Source organism: Ostrea edulis, chromosome 8, assembly GCF_947568905.1.
Source record: "Ostrea edulis chromosome 8, xbOstEdul1.1, whole genome shotgun sequence".
NCBI lineage: Eukaryota > Metazoa > Mollusca > Bivalvia > Ostreida > Ostreidae > Ostrea > Ostrea edulis.
Genome location: NC_079171.1, coordinates 45,028,983 through 45,049,891, shown reverse-complemented (window position 1 = coordinate 45,049,891; position 20,909 = coordinate 45,028,983). Strand labels below are relative to the sequence as shown.

The following is a 20,909-nucleotide window of genomic DNA, read 5'->3' as shown; positions in this document are numbered from 1 at the left end:
GGTGAAACAAAACCTGCAAATTGGCTTTGTGGGCCTTGAGGCATATAGGGTATATTAAACTGACTACTGTTGTTTAAGTTCACATTTGGCGATGGCCCGTTGTTGTTACAAAAACTATTGCTCATTGCTGGATCCATCGAGCTCCCGTTATTTACATTTACGTAACTAGCGTTGCATGCAAGGTGAAGATAACGAACAGTGATCAATCTCATAACTCCTACAAGCAATACAAAATAGATAGTTGGGCAAACACGGACCCCTGGACACACCAGAGGTGGGATCAGGTGCCTAGGAGGGGGAGTAAGCATCCCCTGTTGACCGGTCACACCCGCCGTGAGCCCCATATCCTGATCAGGTAAACGGAGTTATCCGCAGTCAAAATCAGTGTGCCAAGAACGGCTTAACAATCGGTATGAAACACGTCAGACAGCATTTGACCCAATGTGAGGTTGTATTGACGAACTAGATCGTTATAACGACTTCAATCGAGACTGTTGAAATCCCTGTACCATCAACTTGTTTGTCAGTAGCTTACCTCGATTTAAAAACTGACTATACCCAGAACAAGCTCTTGCATATCGAATCACTTGAGATATATAAACACCATATGCAGGTGATAATGGAATATTGCTACATAAATGTGGGAAGTTGACGATGGAGAAGCTGAAATCATCCCGTTTGTCATACAGTTGAGTTGTTAGTTTGCCGTTAATGTCTACTTTCAATAAAATATCTAAGTATGAAGCAGAAGTGGACGACTCTGTGGTGTCCTTTATTTCGAGCTCACAGGGATATATCAAATCGACATATGAATGAAAGCTATCATTGTTAATAAACAAAACGTCATCGATATATCTAAAAGTCGAATTGAAGGTCACAGCGAGAGATTTTTTCTTCTCACGTAGAAGTTTTTGAATAAATTCTGCTTCATATGAATATAAAACCAGGTCAGCTAACAAAGGAGCACAATTCGTGCCCATGGGAATTCCAACAGACTGTTGGAAGACCTGATCACCAAAGACCACGAAGATATTGTCAATGAGGAACTCTAGCATATTTTTTATTTCAACTTCAGAGTACTTGTGCGTGGAATCAGAGTGGTGTTTAACAAAGTAAGTTTTTGAATGACTGATCACAAGATATGAATATTTTGAAAACGAGGAATGGGAATGGGTATTTGAGAAGAACTCACTCTCATCTTTTGTTCACTTTCTCCGCTTTTATTTACGGAGTTGTTTTTGCGTTTTTTAGTGGTTTTTTTCTTTTCCCTCTCCTGTCTCATCCTATGTGAATACACTTTAGCTGGAACTCCCTTTGTTTTAACACCTTTAAACACATAATTTGCCTAGAATTTTACGAGCACAATTTTAAGATGTCCTCTCCTTTCCCACGCATGCGCATATGTCACAGCAGGTGTGGCACGATAAAGATCCCTCCTTGCTCAATGGCCATAAAAGCCGAGCATAGGCCTAAATTTTGCACTCCTTCACCGTCAGCGGTGACGTCAATCAATTGTTATTATAATCACCATATCTCATTTTAAACCCGTTTAAAATGCCTTTAGTTCTATCTAATGGTTGTATTTTTACATTAATGTGGAATTCACTATTCATCATACTATGTAATTACATGTTAAAATTATGTGGAATAGATGATGGTTAAAACTGCACTTTGAGGGCTGTTACTTGGCAACCAAAAATATTTTGTTGTCAATAAAATTGATTAATTCATTTCTAATGTTTTTGTAGTATTTTAAGTAACACATCAGTTCATACATTTATAATTTTCTGTTTTTGACTCTAATCTACTGAGAAGGGGCGTATTATATGTTTCAAAGACAAAAGATCGAGAGAGAAAATATGCACTTACATGACCTTTGACCCCCTGTAGACCTCTATGTGACCATTGGATCTTATACGAATTTGTTCCCTGTCAAATTCCTAACAAATTTATACCTCAAATGTCTACTCGAAATCGGGGCACATTTAGATTTTAAACTGTCACTTGGTCTTTTTAAACCTCTAAAATGTGCCGGTAGAGGAAAGGATTAAACAATGGAATGACTTCACAGGTGGATTTTAATGTTATTTAAATACCCGTCGCTGTTACAGCCCTAAGCGTCATGAAGGTTTGAAATTTAAAAAGGATCTGCTCTTTTACTACACACGTGGAGTCTACTGAGGTAAAAAATAACTTTCTCACTGAATAAATTGACCACTTTTAAATTCATACTACTTCCTGCTAAGTTGAATAGAATGGGATTACACATATCCTTGATGATAAATAATATCTCTAAACAATTTTCACTCGTATCCTGTAACAAAACTATACAGGACGTATACTGACATGACTACAAACACCAAATAAAACATTTATAAGGGGATTGTTGCTACTTGAGTATCCCCGCACACGATATAGACGTGAAGGCGTGCGTAAGAAAAGGTACGTTCGTGGTTATTCTACCCTTTTTGAAAATGCAAATTTAGTTTCCTAAAAATTGTAAATATTCTTACGAGTTAATTTGGTATAATATCGTACGGTCCAGCAAAGACTTAACACATTGCGTTGGGAGTGGTACTGACGACTTACACCGACCAGGATCATCTCCATCGCACAGCCTAGTATATTTCCGACCACATGGTATGATAGCTATATATATTTTTTTATTTTCATTCCCGATTACGTTTAATGTATGAGGACTCCTGTAGATTAATTACTTACTATGGTACATGACATTTTAAAAAAATCCTAAATACCATATTTAAAGATGCATGTATTGTACGCATTCCTCTTTTCCGCTAAATAGATATTTTACTACAGTAACTTGATCGGAGGAGTCGGATCACGTCGAGTTGACAGGCGCGGATCATTTGATCAAACGAGACGTGAAACGTCGAGTTTGATCTTATGATCCGCGCCTGTCGACGAGGCGTGATCCAAACATTCGGATCAAGTTACTGTAGTAATTATATACACCCTTATGTATGTATTTTTAAATCCACATTTATAAGATAATAGATGTAATCCAAATTATCAAAAACAGACATACAATGAAATTATATTATGTGTACGCAGTCTTGTCTGTGACAGAAAACATTGTGTTGATGCATTTTGACGTCATCAGTTTCAAGGGATACTGATACGGAATCAGAAAACCACAGTGTGGCGATTTGAAAAGTCGGATCCCACTCTGTAGACTCCCCAGTATCAAACAAACGAATCATTCATTAGTATATGACAATAGTACTTAACAGTATCACACAAACGAATCATTCATGAGTATATGACAATAGTACTTAACAGTATCAAACAAACGAATCATTCATGAGTATATGACAATAGTATTTTAACAGTATCAAACAAACGAATCATTCATGAGTATATGACAATAGTACTTAACAGCTTTTTATACTGAACTCGTTACTCCACCTCTGTCTGGATGGCTGTCCTCGCTGTAAGTAAAACACGTTCTCTAGGGATGTTGGATCCTGCGATTTGGAATCCTTATTCATATCGTTCTGTGGTGGTCTAGAGGTAGAGCGTTCGCCTCACATGCGGAAGATTGGGGTTCGAATCCCGGCCGCGACATACTTTTGAAATCGTTAAAAACAGGTAGTGACAGTTCCGTCGCCAAACGCTCGGCATCAGGTGTCCTTTGATATAACCTTAAAAACGGATGTCACGTGTCACACCATCACTGCTTTGTGGCCGTAAGCGTCGAGCATAGGCCTAAATTTGAAGCCCTTCACCGGTATTAGTGACGTCTCCATATGAGTGAGAAATTCTCGAGAGAGACGTTAAACAAGATACAATCAATCAATCCTTATTCATTACGTTTTAAACGAAGGTTTGATACGTGTACATCCACCAACAATTTGCCAAACATATTGACGTGCAGCTAAAAATTAGCCCTAGATGATTTAGAATGGTGTGTGGTGCAATCACAGTGTATGTAATTGGTGTCGTTTTAAAGAATAAAGCAGTGCGTTACTCCTTTTAAGGTATTCCATGTATAATGAAAGGATAATGAACAATTTTGAAGGATTTAGATCAACATAAATGTTTATTGTTAAATAATGATGAAAGTGAAGCAGATGAAATTCACATGACTGGTAAATGATTAGAAGCTGACCTTTTTGCACTTAAGCCTTTTTGGAAGTTGCCTGCCCTTTGTAAAAATAAGAAAAATCTAATTTTCTGAAAATGTGTGTGGTCTATGATTAATTTTATTTCATATTTTCATTAAGAGAAAGTGTGTGTAACTTTCTACCAAGAGATTTTTGTGAAAATATGATTTCTTTTTAAAATATTGTAATAAAACATGTTTTTCCCATATACTTCAATGTTAAATTCTAGGTGAAATAAATCAAGCAGTAAACAAAATTTTGAAAATTCCTATGGTGGATTATTTCTATTTGATGAACCCTTCAAAATGATACCATGATTACAAAAATTCCACCATCCATTTATTAGATATGAAATATGGTCATTATACATTGAATACCTTAAATTCAGACAATCGAGGAATATTTACTCTGGTACGGCAGATTTATTACCATGTGACATTAGATTAAGTTACCATATTGTCTCTACTATAAATACGGAAACAGGATCAAAAGTACACTTGAGATTGATTTATATGTTAACATCGAATTCACAGTATTTAATGACTAATCCGCTACAGAAAATGAAATACCTCAAATGCGCTTCTGACAAACCTTTCTATTCCCGATACTGAGTGTAATGCTAATTAAGTATGGTTCCATGTGAAAATCAGACAGAGGGTGATAAGTCCACCGTCAGGGATTGAACCGATACTTATATATATAGTAACATTGTTTATAGGAAATCATTCGGTGATAATATTTTTTTCATATGACGCACCTTCACAGAGCTGTGTTACTAAAAATAGAATACCCATGTTTTGACCAAAATTGACTCATAAAAATGCTATATATTCTTAAAGGTTTTGTGAAATGAAAAGATCATACATTTTCAAATGGCTTATATAAAATGAAGAAGAAGGCTACTGTTTACGAATGTCTGTTGTCACAATGAGTATTTGTTATGTGTTACCATGGTAACCGTTGCTGTAATTAACAAAAGGATTTTCTAACGGAAAAACATTCCAACTTTAACACCATTTTTCTCGAAACAGCAAACACTTTCAAAAAAGTTTTATAATTAGACGGATAAAGTACATGCTATTGAATAATTTTTAATCAATATTTTTTTGAAAGTTTTTACTGTACTCGGAAAAAAATATATGAAGATTGTGAAAAATGGCGTGAAAATAATATATTTTCATGTTTTTAAGTTTCCTTCTACTTACAAACTATTCAACAAATACACTTTCTTGTCGTGTTCGAATTATCATATTTATTAATATCTAAAATGATCTTCTTTATGTGTTTACATACCATAATGATTATTATTATTATTTACAGTATTTATATAGCGCATTATATAATTAAAAAATTACTCTAAGCGCTTTACATTAAAATAACAATAAACTACAATTAAAAATTGAACATGTCTAAAACAGTGTAAATAAAAAAAAATAAAAATATTCGTTTCATTAAAAGAATAAGAATTCTGGCACTGGCTTACACAAAATCATGATTAAACTACAGAAAATACATACAAAAAGGTCTCATAAAAAAGAATATTAATACTGTCATATATGTCTATAGATGTACATGCGAGAAACGATGCATAGCATTTTGGGTCAGGATCGAAAGTCCGTTTATTATTAACCCATTTCTTTCAGATTTCCTCAGGTTATTGTAAACAACTTATTAGACCGGCCTTTATAGGATATTTTGCACTGAATGGCGAGAGTAACTTGCAAGTATTTTTGGCTTGATAGTTTGGAGTGGGTGGGTAATTAACAGATTAAAGAAAAAATGCTTGGTTGGCAATTGTTTTTCATTTTGAAATTCACCTATCAACAACTCTTGTGAGGCTGGTCAACGACGTACATTGTAGGTTGCTCGAGTGACAAGAGATTGGCATTATAGTCCCGAGTATAAAGAGAATGAATGCCCATGCTCTTTTAAAACGTTTATCTTCAGAAAAACAATACTGAAAATGCATTCAACATGTTCAGGGGAATCCTTTATGATAAAACAAAGATATAATTTATCAACTTTTGTATTTTACCTTAACTAATTCATTGAAAATATCTTTTATTTGAAAAATCATTTTGAATTCATTTTTGCTCTATGTAATATGAAATTTAAAACATTTATTACAAAGCATCTGGACATTTAGAAGTTTGGCTAACAATTCTAGAAACATGATATGGCTCAAATTTTAAAATAAACTTTTTAGCACTTGATTTCCTTATGAATCCTTTGTAAGAGTGGAACAAAAACTTTTAGTGAAATGTACGCTTTTACAGTCATATAATATATATGGTTGTTCAGGAAAAAATAAAAATGAGAACAGAAACTGCAGACATTTGTGTCATTAATATTGTAAAATTTGGACAGTTTATATTGACTTTATAATTTTTTTATAAAAATACATGTAATGTAGAAATGGGATTGTTTTAAAATTCAATAATGTAGTGTAAAAAATGTAAGTTGACTCATTTATCATGTTTATGGCACTGTCTTGTACCAAGTATGATTTATACAGATGACAAAACAACTGTGTTTTACATAATCCATGTAGAAATTAGTGTTTGTAAAGTGAATTGAAAATGAATTCTTAATTATTTCATCAATACATTACATTATCTATAAGATTTTTTAACAGTTGCAACTTGTAAGTTTAGATCCTTTATAAAATGTATACTGACAAATATTCACGGAAGAATTCTTTGAAGCTTAAAACATTTTAATTTCAAAATCATACTTTTTTAAAAATGTAACCCCAAACAAGGCATAAACATGATAAAGGAACAAATGAGCACAGAAATATATTTGTTACGAACATATTTACAAAGCAGAGGCAGATCCAGAAAAAAAATATAAGGATGGGAATGGAGGGGTTCTGACTCATGTCTGTACCTTCTCCATCCAGAAAGGGGTGGGTGAAGAGCCCAAAAATTGCATAAAATAGACCATTTGAGCTATTCTATGATGCATTACATTATACATGTATTTTTGCATGTGAACACAACTTCATTACACAATTCAACCCATTGGTGTTTATTTTTTTTTCATAAATTGTTTCCATTTCGAATTTGGGTACATTAGGAATTTCAGTTGAAATAATTTGAATAAACACCATATATAAGAATGCTTTCATGTTTATTTGACAATTTGTCATTTATTTCTTCATAAAGTTTTGATATTTTGTTTGGATTCAATTTTTTAGACTGTCTTGATGTTCAACATTGAATTTATGGACTCCTTTGCTTTCCTTTTGTAATATTGTCTTGTACTTTCACTTGGTTTGATTGGTTTTCCTGCTGTCACCACTTTAAGTATGTCCTTGGGTTTTGCAGAGACCCATGATACAATAAGATAGACACTGATTTTCAGGACACAATTTACATATTTTTCTCTCCTCAATATATAATATACATGTATATTTCTTTAGTTTTTGAGAATGTTTGAACATTTTATATCATAAAACTTTCAATTAAAGTACACATCTCAGAGCCTAGTAATCATAGTACACATTGATATTTGAATTATACATGTAGTTAGAAAGAATAAAAATACTAAAACAGCATATAAAACTTTTGAAAACAAGAAATGCTAAAGAAACTTGTATATGGCATTGAGAAGGTGTTCCAAATATTCTAAATCAGTGACAAGTAGGTTCAGATACTAGTCAGGGCAACAGCTGTATCAGGTTTTGAGTCTGGTTTCTGAATGACCAATATTTTCCTATAATGGGGGGGGGGGTACTTTGACCTCATTATCAGAAGGGGTCATGTAATTCTTGTATATCAGGATTACAGTGGAGCCTCAGTAATCCGGACGCCATTAATCCGGACGCTTTACCTTCCGGACGATTTTTCTAGGGAACGGAATTTGTATACGTTATTTTGCATCATTAATCCGGAAATTCACGTTCCGGATCCGGACGGTCACATTTTACTACAAAACGTTCTAATGCATTGAAAATTGTACCGTTAATCCGGACGGTAATTTTGTTTAGGGAAGGTCTGTGTCGGACAATTTTAGCAAGGCGTAAATTATAAAGAAAACAAGCCAAACTGTCTAATTGAAGCGATTACCTGTACCCTGGCAACACCTCCCTCCAATTAGGTGGTATGTGATGATAAGTCCGTTAGATAGAACGTGCCGATCGAGACATTGTATGGCCAATTTTCGCACATGAGATCTTTATTGCGTGTAGTGTTGAATTTTGTAAATAAATCTGTAGTATATTAATTTATAGTCTTGATCAATACCCTAATAGTATTAATAAATTAAACATCATGCCGTAATGATATTTTTTTAACTGCTACACATATCAGTTGTACTGATTCGTAAATTGATATCGGCTTATTCAAATCTAAAGAGTGTAGATTATACTTCTAGATTCTGGATTTTATACTGTTGATTGGCGTGAAATATACATGTATGTTCATGCACATGTAGTATAAGTTTTTAACGTTTAGAATGTCACGCATGTAGAATGTACCTGTGTACGATTGATTCTTGTTACGATGTTGTAGAGCTTCATTGCTTTCGAATTTTTAAACTCTGGGTAGAAGTGAGAAAATTACCATTTTAAGGAAAATGACAATTAAATTCTGTATGTACCTGTAATGTTAGTTTCAACCGAGTTTTGTTCCGTTATTATCGCATCATGAAAATAATAGGTGCGCGTGACTAGATCAAAGCAGTAGTAGGTCTTGATATTACGAGCTTAAATGATTTTGTTCTCCCGGTATTGCCTTGGATAATTATAAAATAAGAAATATAAACTCTGGCAGATTGAATTTTGGTTAAAGAATGTTGTCAACTGACATGATAATCACGGAATTCTGATATCAACTTTGAACGATGAAGATTGTTTTAACAGACCGCCGAACCCGTGAATCGTGACAAATGGAAATTACCGGCCTCTTTAAGAAGTAAAAGTGTGATGAAATGTTTGAAGTGTAAATGATTATGTTAGTTACTAATGATTTATTTACTTATAGATACATAAAGTGCTTCATTATTTGTTTTAGTGCATACGGTACACAGTTTTGTATATTTATTTGTAGGGATCATATGTATGTACAATGTAAGCACAGGCAAATACACTGAACACGTACATTAAATTTTAGTGCTTTGAAATACATGTAAATGTTAACATTATCATAATTTATTTACTAATGCAAATGGTCAAATCCAATGATAGAATGTGTTTAATTCACTATGCATCAATAAAGTAGGCACATATTGGTTACTTATGCAAAGCTAGAAAATATGCGATTCAATTATCCGGACGTTTCATTTATCCGGACGATTTTGCTGGGAACCAAAGTGTCCGGATTAACGAGGCTCCACTGTATTTATATAATACTGCTCTACCAAGTTTGAGGTTTATAAAACATTTACACTGTAGATTCATTGGTACATATGTGCTACATGTATTTACAGTTATGTATTTACCAAAGAGGTTTCCAATGCATGTAGTGATGGTAATGACACTCCATGGTGCTGGTATGAAAACTTTAAAGAAATATACATTAGCCAAATCACTTGATCTTTTGTTATATTTATATATTATTATTAGAAGTATACATTCAAGAACCCATGCATTGACCAGTACCATGACCATATCAAATTGACGCAGACTTTAAATAGTAATATAATAGATATCTAATAAAAATGTCAAGAAGACTCAACTTAGTCTTATTGATTAATATGAAGATTTATAATTAACATTATGAATTGTTTGACAATAAAATGGAATTCTTTAAAAACTACAGACCCTAAATATTTTCTTTGATATGTCTAATAATATGCATATATTTTTAAGATATGAATTCTGATTTGTCAAGAGCTGGATGGTGACCACTAAAACAAATGATTTTGTGCATATGAAATAATATCTAAAAAAAATTGTGTGTGTTTATATAGAATACCTTGAAGAAGAAAAATGATGTGTATATAAAATAAATTGAAGAAAAAAATCCCAGCCAATCTGAAATTTGAACCCGGTACCTCCCGCATGCGAATCCGGATACCTAACCACTACGTTATTTGTGATTTGAATAAAGGAGGATTACATTATATACTAAACATTGCATCTCACAAAGTCATATCATGTCTTACATTTTTATATGCAAATTCGACTGAAATTTACATGTAGTACATAAAACCACTCTTTTGAGATGATACCTACTCCTACTGATCCTCAGTTAGGCATAATCTACATTTCTATCTGAGACAGGAAGCGTTTGTGTGGAGGATACATGACATTGATGTGTCTGCTATTATTGCAGACCATTACAAATGAAACATGCCGTTGATTAGCCTAGGCCTAAAACATATCATAGCGTAACTGTTGAAAGTATGAGACTTTTTGAAACAAGGGAGGGGGTGTCATTTGTACACAGTCGTCTCATACAATGCTACATTGTATAATACAACATTCGTTATGATTTTTATGCTAGTAATAATAAATATTGCGAATTTTGACTTATTAAATATGTAAATCACACCATTTGAAATTACCAGAATGCGCCGACTTGGTGACATGTCATATAAGATATGTTGCTCGGTCTTCGTTGTCGGCTGCTCCACACACGGTCTATCTTCAGTGATGCCATATATGCATCAATGTATTTCTGACACTCTCCGAAGGTAAATATATTCGTTTCCTTTAGATAAGGCTTAAGGGCAGATCACACTCTGTCGGAACATTGTCCTACACGGCATTCAGTTTTAGATCCGCCATATTCCGCGCACTTAGCGTGTTGACAACGCAGCGCCCCTAGCGAGCATCGAGGTTAAAGTCAAGAACGATAACCGAAATTGCATTAAAATAGAAACATTCAGAGAGGTTTTAAAATGTTATATTGAAACTTTCAAAAAAAAAATTTTATTTCAGAGGATGCCTTTTTTATTTGTTTAATGTTATATAATGATATATTTTCATACCCGCTTTGCTGTTTTTAGATTTCAAAGGGAATGCAAGTAGTGTTTTGTATAGATTTGCACTAAGCGTGAATTCTCCATGTTCATAATTATCTGTCCATAATTTTGGAACAAGGCGAAATAAATCAAAACTACTTTGTATATTTGCTAAACATATTACGGTGAGTTAGTATGCTAAGTTTGGGTTCATTTCGTGAACATGAACATGGACGAAAATGCGCTTTTGCCTGAGTTTTACGTGGAACCATACTTAACAATTTTTACATTATCATATTATTTAAGGGTATTTTGCATCTTGATATTGCTAAAGGAAGACCAAAGCGATCTAAAAACTAATTGAGTATCATGCTTTCAACAACTTTGCATTTCAATGTTAGTCTTACATCACGAGGATTCTTCTAAATGGTTGTTGAAAGTTAGGATCAAATACTTTTCCTATATAGAAATTATGATCTGTGAAACGATGAACTAGTGCTTTATGTGTTCTCAAACCGAGAAGTAAACAATTCTGTAACCAACAAATTAACATGTAAACTACACTGTTATAAATAATTAACATGTTAACTACAGGTCTATGAATATTCAACAAGTAAACTACAAGTCTATGAATATTCAACATGTTAACTACAAGTCTATCAATAATTAATATGTAAATTGAAAAGGCTATCAATAAACTCAAGAGGCCCATGGGCCACATTGCTTACCTACGTCCTAATCTACCATCGGGGGCAATGCTTTTTACAAACTTGAATCTGCACTATGACAGGAAGCTTTCATATAAATGTAAAGCTTTCCTGGCCAAGTGGTTCTTGAGAAGATTCTTAAATATTCTCTCTATATATTTGTATGTAAAACTTTGATTCCCTATATTGGCCCCAACCTACCCACGGGGATGTGATGTTAACAAACTTGAATCTGCAATATTTTTAAAATGACACCCACCCTATTTTAGAGTCGCTTCGCGAACCGAGATGCTCCTTACTGTCAACGGCATGTTTTAAAAGCGGATTTTCAGCAAACATTTCTGTTTATTCTTATACCAACAGGAAATAAATCCCGCGCATGAAGATCTTCGAAAATTTGATTTCCCCCTTTTTTTTGGAACAGCTTTTGAAGACATATCATATGTTGACATTTTTATAACAGTGTAAATCAATTACGTTTAAAGAAAGTATATTTAGCAAGCATGAATGCATGATGTAAGTAAATTAAGCGTCACAGGCAATTGTACTTGTTTATTAAACATGTGACGTGTGTATTAATATATCAACTACAAAAAAAATATTTATCCTTAAATATGAAACAAATAGTGTAAGTAAATATTTTATAGTAAAGAAAGTAAATATCTCGCTTTAGTAGGTTGGAAAAAGCATGGTAAATATTTTAAAATGGTATGGGTATACTGCAACCGATTCACAGTTTCCGTCGAGGTCTCATCGAAAGTGTGTAAAAGCCTAAATCATGTCACTATTGGTGCGGGAATCTACTGGAGTGGGACAAAGAACGCACATCCAGTTTGTTGTGTTTAATATTCTACAGTCATAAATAATCACATTTACCGTATTTGGACGAAGATATTTAATACGCACCCCCTTTGGGGGCCTGTAAATTGGGGAAGTATCCCAATTCGTATGTACAATCGCATTTAACTTCACGATAAATCTTTGTTGTAAATAATGCATGATTTCAACAAAACATGGACAAGAATTTGTATACAGCGCAGAAAGAAAATGGTACTCTTGTAGTTGTACTACATAACAGTAATATCAATAGAAAATTTACTGAATGTTTTTGGGAAATACTGTTAAAGTTTTAACAGGCTCCATATTTTCTTTGTTTAATCTTCATATCAGTGGCCCACATTTTTCATAATGCTATGCGAGTTATTTCCCCCTGATTACAGAGGGCGCACAGCATATTGCGGTCCTCAGTTGACAGTGTCATACAAGGGCTAAATAGAAAATTTACCATATTCGATTGCAATCAATTTCCAGTTAATGATTTTTTCTAATTGCACCTGCAATCGAAAACAGTTATCAAACAAAAAACATGTAAACTACACGGTTATAGATAATGAACACGTGAAATCCAAGTTCATATGAATAGTTAAAATATAAACTACAAGTCTATAAATGACAAGATCGGTTGTGATTGGGTTTTTTTTGTAACCAGAAGGTCGTGCGTACGAGCCCCGCTCGTGACATGACCGAGTCAAACTTGAGACGGTAACATAGGTAGTGGTTGTTCCTTCACCAAACGCTCGGCATTTAGAAGTGAGAATAATGGAACTTTCGAATATGACTTTAACAACAGAAGTCGCAGAGGCGTCGGCATGATAAAGAAACTTCACTGCTATGGCCCTGAACGCTAAGCATAGCTCTAAATTTGTGGTACTTCACCTACACCTGGTGACATCTCAATATTAGTGTAAAATTCTCAAGGGAACGTAAAACAAACTAATATAAACAACAAGCCTCCAAACAACAAACCTCCAAACAACACACAACTAACAAGTCAATGCAGCAAATAGTGCATGGATCAAACGCATAGAATGTTTGCAAAAAGAAGTACGTTGTCCTTTTCTTTTAGCCAGCGCTTTATGATAGGCAGGATTGTGAATAGAGAATACTACAGATAGACAGATCGATGAAGAGAGGGAGAGAGAGAGAGAGAGAACTCAAATTTCTGAAGAACCCCATGATACAATTTCGATGGGTAAAAGAAATTTGTTAAGATTTAAAATCGAATGAATCTTCCAACACTTATAGAAATAATATTCTCAGGCAGGAATGCACACTAATAGACAAAAGACAGACAGACGGACACACAGTACCAAAACAGAAATGTCTGCAAGAATATTTTTGCGGTGATGTAATAACTGCCTTGTAACTGCATATTTATCTCCTTGTCAACAGGTTCTGAATGAGGCAAGTATTGAGTATGGATTTACATGAAAGTGACACACATTCACCCACTCACAAACAAAATGATTAAAATGAAACTGCAAGACTTTGTTTCGCTACCCCGGAATCACCCTAAAAGGTGCAATCTTCGCACCGTTTACAACAATTCGTTACATACCATTGCCATCCGTAGCACAGTATACAACAAAAGCGTACCACTAATGGCGACCCTATGTTACAAATGGTTACATATCTTCTCGTTGTTATATACTGTACCGTTTCATAGGTGGTGGTCATCAGTTTCTCTTACGCAGTTTATATTAATAGTATTGCCCATTGACAAGCCTTCTCAAGAATGACTTTGTCATTTCAGCAGATTGTATACAAGAGTACATCAATAGAAACTTCGAGAAACTCTCAAATAGAGGCTTAGATTTAAAGATGAAAACATGTTTCTTCATGTATCTATTCAAATATTTTTTTGCAGCCTGATATGAAGCCAATTACTTGGATCACTGTTTCAATGCTTGTTGTTGTGACGACGCGTGGTGGAGAAAACTACTCATCTTTCAACGATTGTTCTTATGCAACATATGAGGGGAAGTTGTATGCTCACTGTGAGGGCCTTGGATTAAATAGTACACCGAGGTTCTCTAACGAAGTCATTGGAGTTAATTTTGCCAACAACACATTCGAGCATGTTCCGGCAAATCTCCCTAGTTATATTTTGTATCTGAACATGTCTCATAATTATCTGCAGAAATTGGACAACACTTCATTAGCTGGATACAGCGAGCTAAGAAATTTCAGTATTTCATGCAACAAACTTCATGAAGTTCAGGCTGGTACTTTTGCGAAAAATGCGAAACTTCAACACCTAGACGTCTCCAATAACCAAGTCCTTACCATTAACGCCATTTATAACATATCACGTGATCTGAAAAATTCCGCAATCAAAATCTTAAATACCGAAAAATTACAATGCACTTATGGAGTTAGTCACATTATCAAAATCTACCATGTTGCGCATTTAAAGGACACCCAACTAGAAGAATTAAATCTGGCTTCGAACAGAATACACAGTCTGGAAACGGGCGCATTGACCTCGCTTCCAAAATCACTCCGTGTGCTAAACCTGTCAGATAATATACTGAGTTTTGGATTCTACATTATGGAATTTGCGGTTCTGCAGAATTTGGAAATACTTAACATCAGTTTTCAGCTACAGTTCCATCAAGCTATAATGAATATCGAATTCTTTGAAAATTGTAATGACACATTAAATCCTTCTAGAATGGCTGACCCGGACCACAAGAATGACGACCATTCAAAAATCAAAACATATTGGAATGAACTTATATCGGAACCTCATCGATTCAACTCCTCACTCCAAGGCCTCGCGGGGAACATCGAGAACTTCACAATCTACTTCCCTCCAAATGCACGAGAAATCTATTTCCATGACAATTTATACAAATTTTCAGTCCCCAAGCTTCCCATCGGTATGAATAATAAGTTGTCGCATTTGTTTGTTCAAAGAAATATTATCTATGAGCTTAGAGGACCAATAACGGGACTGGGGAATGTAGAGTACATCGATTTTTCCGGTAATTTTTGTGGCTATTTAGCCAGGGATATTTTCAAAGATTTCCCCAAGCTAAAACATTTCAATTTGTCCAACAATGCACTCGGAGCGTCATTTGAAGCCGATGAAAATGGCCAGATTTTCTCGCACCAAACTTTGCTGTCATCTCTTGACTTGTCCTTTAACAGAATCGGCCGCCTTCCTGAGAAAGTATTCCAACACAACACACACATTGCTTACTTGAACATAAGTTACAACTCCGTCAACAGTTTTAATGTCCGTATTGACCATCTTAAAAACCTTTACTTATTGGATATATCTTACAATCAGTTGTCAAGTCTCGGACCATCAACACGAGAAGCCCTGAATTTGGTGTCTAGGACTCATACGGTTCGGGTTAATTTAATGGGTAACAATCTTAAATGCTCCTGTGAACATTTCGACTTCCTCAAATGGATGCGTAACTCCAAAACATTGCAATTCGTAAATTTTGAAAATTATACCTGTGCATTTGGGAATTCATCGGATTTCTCGTTAAAAAATATTGACGATCTACTGCAGATCTTGGGGAAACAATGCTCGTCGTATGCACTTATTATAGTTATCATAACGTCGTTGATCATCATCGTTTTGACTTTAACAGTGAGTCGCATTGTATATAGATACAGATGGAAGCTCCGCTATATGTATTATATCGCCAGAGAAAAATACCAAGGGAACGCTGACAAATATGCTTTGGTGAAAGAGACATCACATCGATTTGACGCTTTCATTTCATATGCTGATGAAGACAGAAGCGTTGTTTTAAGCCTCGCTAAGGTTCTAGAGAAAGATTATGGTTTGAAGTTTTGCTTACATGAACGAGATTTTATTCCCGGAACAGGTATCGCTGTTAATATCACAAACGCCATTCATTCCAGCCGCCGAACAGTCTGTTGTATGACGTCACGCTACATCGAGTCATATTGGTGTATGTTTGAATTAAACATGGCGCGAATGGAGGCGATATATTCTCGTAATGGAAAAAATATCCTGTTTCTGATAGCGTTGGAAAAGAACACAATGAAACAAATGCCTTTTCATCTGATGGATCTCATCGAGACCAAGTCGTACCTGGAGTATCCAAACTGTGACGACGAAAGGATTGCCTTTCAGTCGAAACTTGGAGATTTTCTGAGAACTTGTGATGGCGAATGATTTCTTCGAAGATCGAACCATCTACACGATTTTATAATTCGTGTAGAAAAAAAAATTACATGCCAGATATGTCAAGGTAGAGACACAAGGGGTGACGTCACGGATCGTCTAAAACATTACTCATAGAGACACGAGAGGTGAAAATAGCATTACTCATTCGTGTCTATAAGACAAAGCAGAACGATAACTCGTATAAACACGAAGCATTACAAACATTTTATCAGAAGTGTACGTAACACGACGGCGCCATGATGATAAAAGTGAAAATGTAATTTGCAGAGCCAGTAGAATGGCGGGAAGAATACATGTATTTTATATTATCTATATACTGTTATATTTTATCTGTATAATACTGTTCTATATACCATTATATTGTATCTGTATAATACTGTTATATATACCATTATATTGTATCTGTATAATACTGTTCTATGTACCATTATATTGTATCTGTATAATACTGTTCTATGTACCATTATATTGTATCTGTATAATACTGTTCTATGTACCATTATATTGTATCTGTATAATACTGTTCTATATACCATTATATTGTATCTGTATAATACTGTTCTATATACCATTATATTGTATCTGTATAATACTGTTCTATGTACCATTATATTGTATCTGTATAATACTGTTCTATGTACCATTATATTGTATCTGTATAATACTGTTCTATATACCATTATATTGTATCTGTATAATACTGTTCTATATACCATTATATTGTATCTGTATAATACTGTTGTCTGTATATTTATTTTTTTTCAAGACCACAATGTGAACTAGATTTGATACTAATTGTGTTATCTTGTATAAACAAAGAGCATTTTTATTATCGTTATCATCATCACCATCATCATACCATTACTTCGATTTGACAATGCACCATCTGTCCTATTCCCGTAGTACATATCAGAAATATCATTTTGGTATAGTTATGTATTACCGTCATTTTAGTATAACTATATACGACTACTTTCGTTTTGGTTGGGTGAGGCACATGCACCACTTCTGCCATGTCGATATATTTGCATTAAATTATTCGGCGTAATCGATCGTTTTAGTACCGCAAATCCTATTCATTTACAGAGGGGAAATGGAAGTTTGAAACATTTAAATCATTTTGACCCCCCTGACCAATGAATTTCACAATTTAAGAGGACATTACGGACATCATAACCATGCATTTAATTTATCTCACATGACTGAAAGTACTTTCTTTTTTTTTTTACATTTTTATTATGTGGCCATATTGGCCTTCCCAGGGGCCTGATCCAGGAGCCATGAATTTCTTAATTTAGTCGAGAGCTTCATGAAGATTGTCATAATCATGCATTTAGTTTTTCTTATATATATAATTCGTTTAGGGGGGTAAAAGAAAAATGCATTGACTTTGAAAACTATTACATCACCAGTATATCATCTTTAAACTTCTAAACCATGATAAAACATTAATCTAAATATTCATCAGTACGGATTCACAAATATCGTAAAATTAATTAAAAACCTACTTCCGTTTTCGATAAACTACCCTGAAATAGGAAAAATAAGAGTAAAGTGCCGGTACACGTTTTGGCGGATCTAAGCCAGTTTTCTACTCCGTTTGTAAATGACAACTTAAACGATATGAAGTAAATGATTAATGATTAATCCGTTGTTTATCGATGCTTGATCATACAGAAGAAATATGTTTTAATATTTGTTAAATAAATAATTGTTGAATAGATAAAATATGCCCGTTTTTTTCTTCAATCCGTTATTTTTGTCTTGAATTTCCCTTATGGAAATTTCCAGAACGAAGCAGGTCTACCAATCGCACAATCTCGGACCTTTCCCGCAAGCCGGTAAGTTGCGATTGGTTTACAACATGATCAGCATAAAATTGTGTAGGCGTTCAGTGTTATTTATACTTTTAATAGTTTTGACTTGGCCCATATTTATCATTTCATAATTAATATCATCCCATTCAACGAAGGACAGGGGCCTCCGTGGCCGAGTGGTTAGAGCATCGCGCTCAAAATCACACGGCCTCTCAACTCTGTCGGCGCGGGTTCGAATCTCGCTCGCGCCGGTAAGTGAGAAGGTTTCCCAGTATACTTTCGGGAGGTCGGTGGTCTCTTCCCAGATACATTCACATCTGGATTCTATCTTCCACCAATAAAAACTGGGCGCCACCATATAACTGAAAAATTGATGAGTGTGGCGGAAAACATCAATCAATCAACGAAGGACACCCCCCTCCCGAGACCAACGATCTGACACATCAATATATTTTTGAATACGATATTCATCTAATTTTTGCAATGTTCTGAATTTTCCCCGTGATTATAGAAGTCACTATTTAACGACTTTTTGTAAGAATGTATATGTATGAACACATGGATAAACACAAAAAAGTTTTTATTTTGGTTGAACATGTTTTGTGATGACACAGATCTTGAAAGTAATACCCCAAAAATTGTCCAATATGTCAGATATCGGATAATCTGGGACTGTTCCGAGAAGAAATTTCTCCCTATGACATTAAAGTTAAAACATTTTATCGAAATTAGGTTGTACATTACCTGCCAATGCCCAAGAAATCAGACCACTGTTACAACATATAGCAGCTTTTCTGTTTGTCATTCATATCATGTGCCTTTGGACAACTATTTAGCATGAAGGATTACGATTTCATTCGTAAAACCATTATATAATTTTCAATACGGAGGGAGATCATTTATGTTACACAAGGAACGTTTAATTTGGAGCTCCAAGTGACTTTCTAACGATCAAGTTTTTTTTACTGTATATGATATCAATAAATAGGACATAACTAGTGCACGCACTTATTCATTTAATTGTGATTTCTCGTACTTGCGCGGTGCATCACCTAGTGTACTTCAAACGTTAAGGTAATCATCGTGTAAAAATAATAAGTAAAACGAAGCCGTTATAAAAATTTAATTGGAAATTCATGATTTTAATACGAATTAAGATTTAGGTGAGAAACGCTCACATGCTTTACATTTACCCTTTTGTAGTATGTATACTGTATTGATACCCCCCCCCCCCCCCCAAATCTTAATTAATTACATGAATGGCAGTAAATGTCATTCTTCGTCAACATTGAATTATGAAAATTATACAATTTTTCTATTTTGTGTATAATTCTATTAGAATTTCACCATTCGCTTTAAAGTGCGGAATAAAAAGACGTATCTTTATGCAAGTTCAGCTTTTCTGGCCCAGTGGTTCTTGAAAAGAAGATTTTGATATGACCCCACCCTAATTTTGTGATCATCTCCCCTTTGCGAGGGGTATGATCCTACATTTGAAAAAACTTGAATGCCCTTCACCAAAGGATGCTTTGTGTCAAGTTTGGATGAAATTGGCCAAGTGGTTCTGGAGGAGATGAAAATGTAAAAAAGTTTACGACGACGACATACAACGGACAAATTTCCATCCGAAAAGTTCAATTGAGCCTTAGTCTCTGGTGAGCTAAAAGGTTGGGTAGGAAAAGACCAACAAGACTCACCGTCGTTAAAACCTCAGTTATTTTGCCTGCTTTTTTCACGCCTTTAATTGAAACCTATAGATAATCGATTAAAGTTTTAATCTTAATCCCTGAAATAAAATTATTGGTGTACGTAGATTAATTAAACCTGTTTAATATCCTTCTACATGTATTTTCTCAAGGTCAGCTTGCAATATAGTCAATCTTAACCAATGCCACTTACTATTGATACATATTTGTACACGCAATAATCATACACCTTCTTAATATCTCCATTACTTTACAACTGAGTGCGTATTGATATTATGTACCTTGGGAGTCAGCTCATATAGGCTCTACCTGCTGCCTAATATTATTTTGTGAAACACGGTGAAATATGTTTAACCTAATATGTTCTTGTATTGTTTCTTCAATGAAGGATTATATTAAGTGAATTTAGTCATGGACAGTAAATTAATACATAGGTCATTAGTTGAATCCATTGCCACTTCACATACAGTACTCGACAATCAAGCAATCCGGTAAATTGTTGAGCATGGGATTAGTGTATTGAATGCGGATTTGATTACCTCAGTATTATCCCGGAAATGTTGAACGATTTCCGCACATGACAAGGGAAGATATATCTATTTGATACAAAATGAGGTTTGGATTAACAA

The 20,909-nt window shown here is 34.5% G+C and overlaps 1 protein-coding gene across 2 annotated transcripts; it reads left to right on the top strand.

The window, feature by feature from the left end:
- Positions 1–2,323: 2,323 nt before the first annotated feature.
- On the top strand, positions 2,324–19,155 carry LOC130049100 (toll-like receptor 4). Of its 2 annotated transcripts, XM_056146229.1 has the most exons (3): positions 2,334–2,442; positions 2,546–2,640; positions 14,451–19,155. In XM_056146229.1, the coding sequence occupies exons 2-3, from the start codon at positions 2,638–2,640 to the stop codon at positions 16,743–16,745; spliced, it is 2,298 nt and encodes a 765-aa protein (XP_056002204.1). In that variant the 5' UTR covers positions 2,334–2,442; positions 2,546–2,637; the 3' UTR covers positions 16,746–19,155. The 2 variants fall into 2 exon arrangements, with proteins under 2 accessions (XP_056002205.1, XP_056002204.1); XM_056146230.1 differs by lacking the exon at positions 2,546–2,640 and having other exon boundaries at positions 2,324–2,442.
- The last annotated feature ends 1,754 nt before the right edge of the window (positions 19,156–20,909 follow it).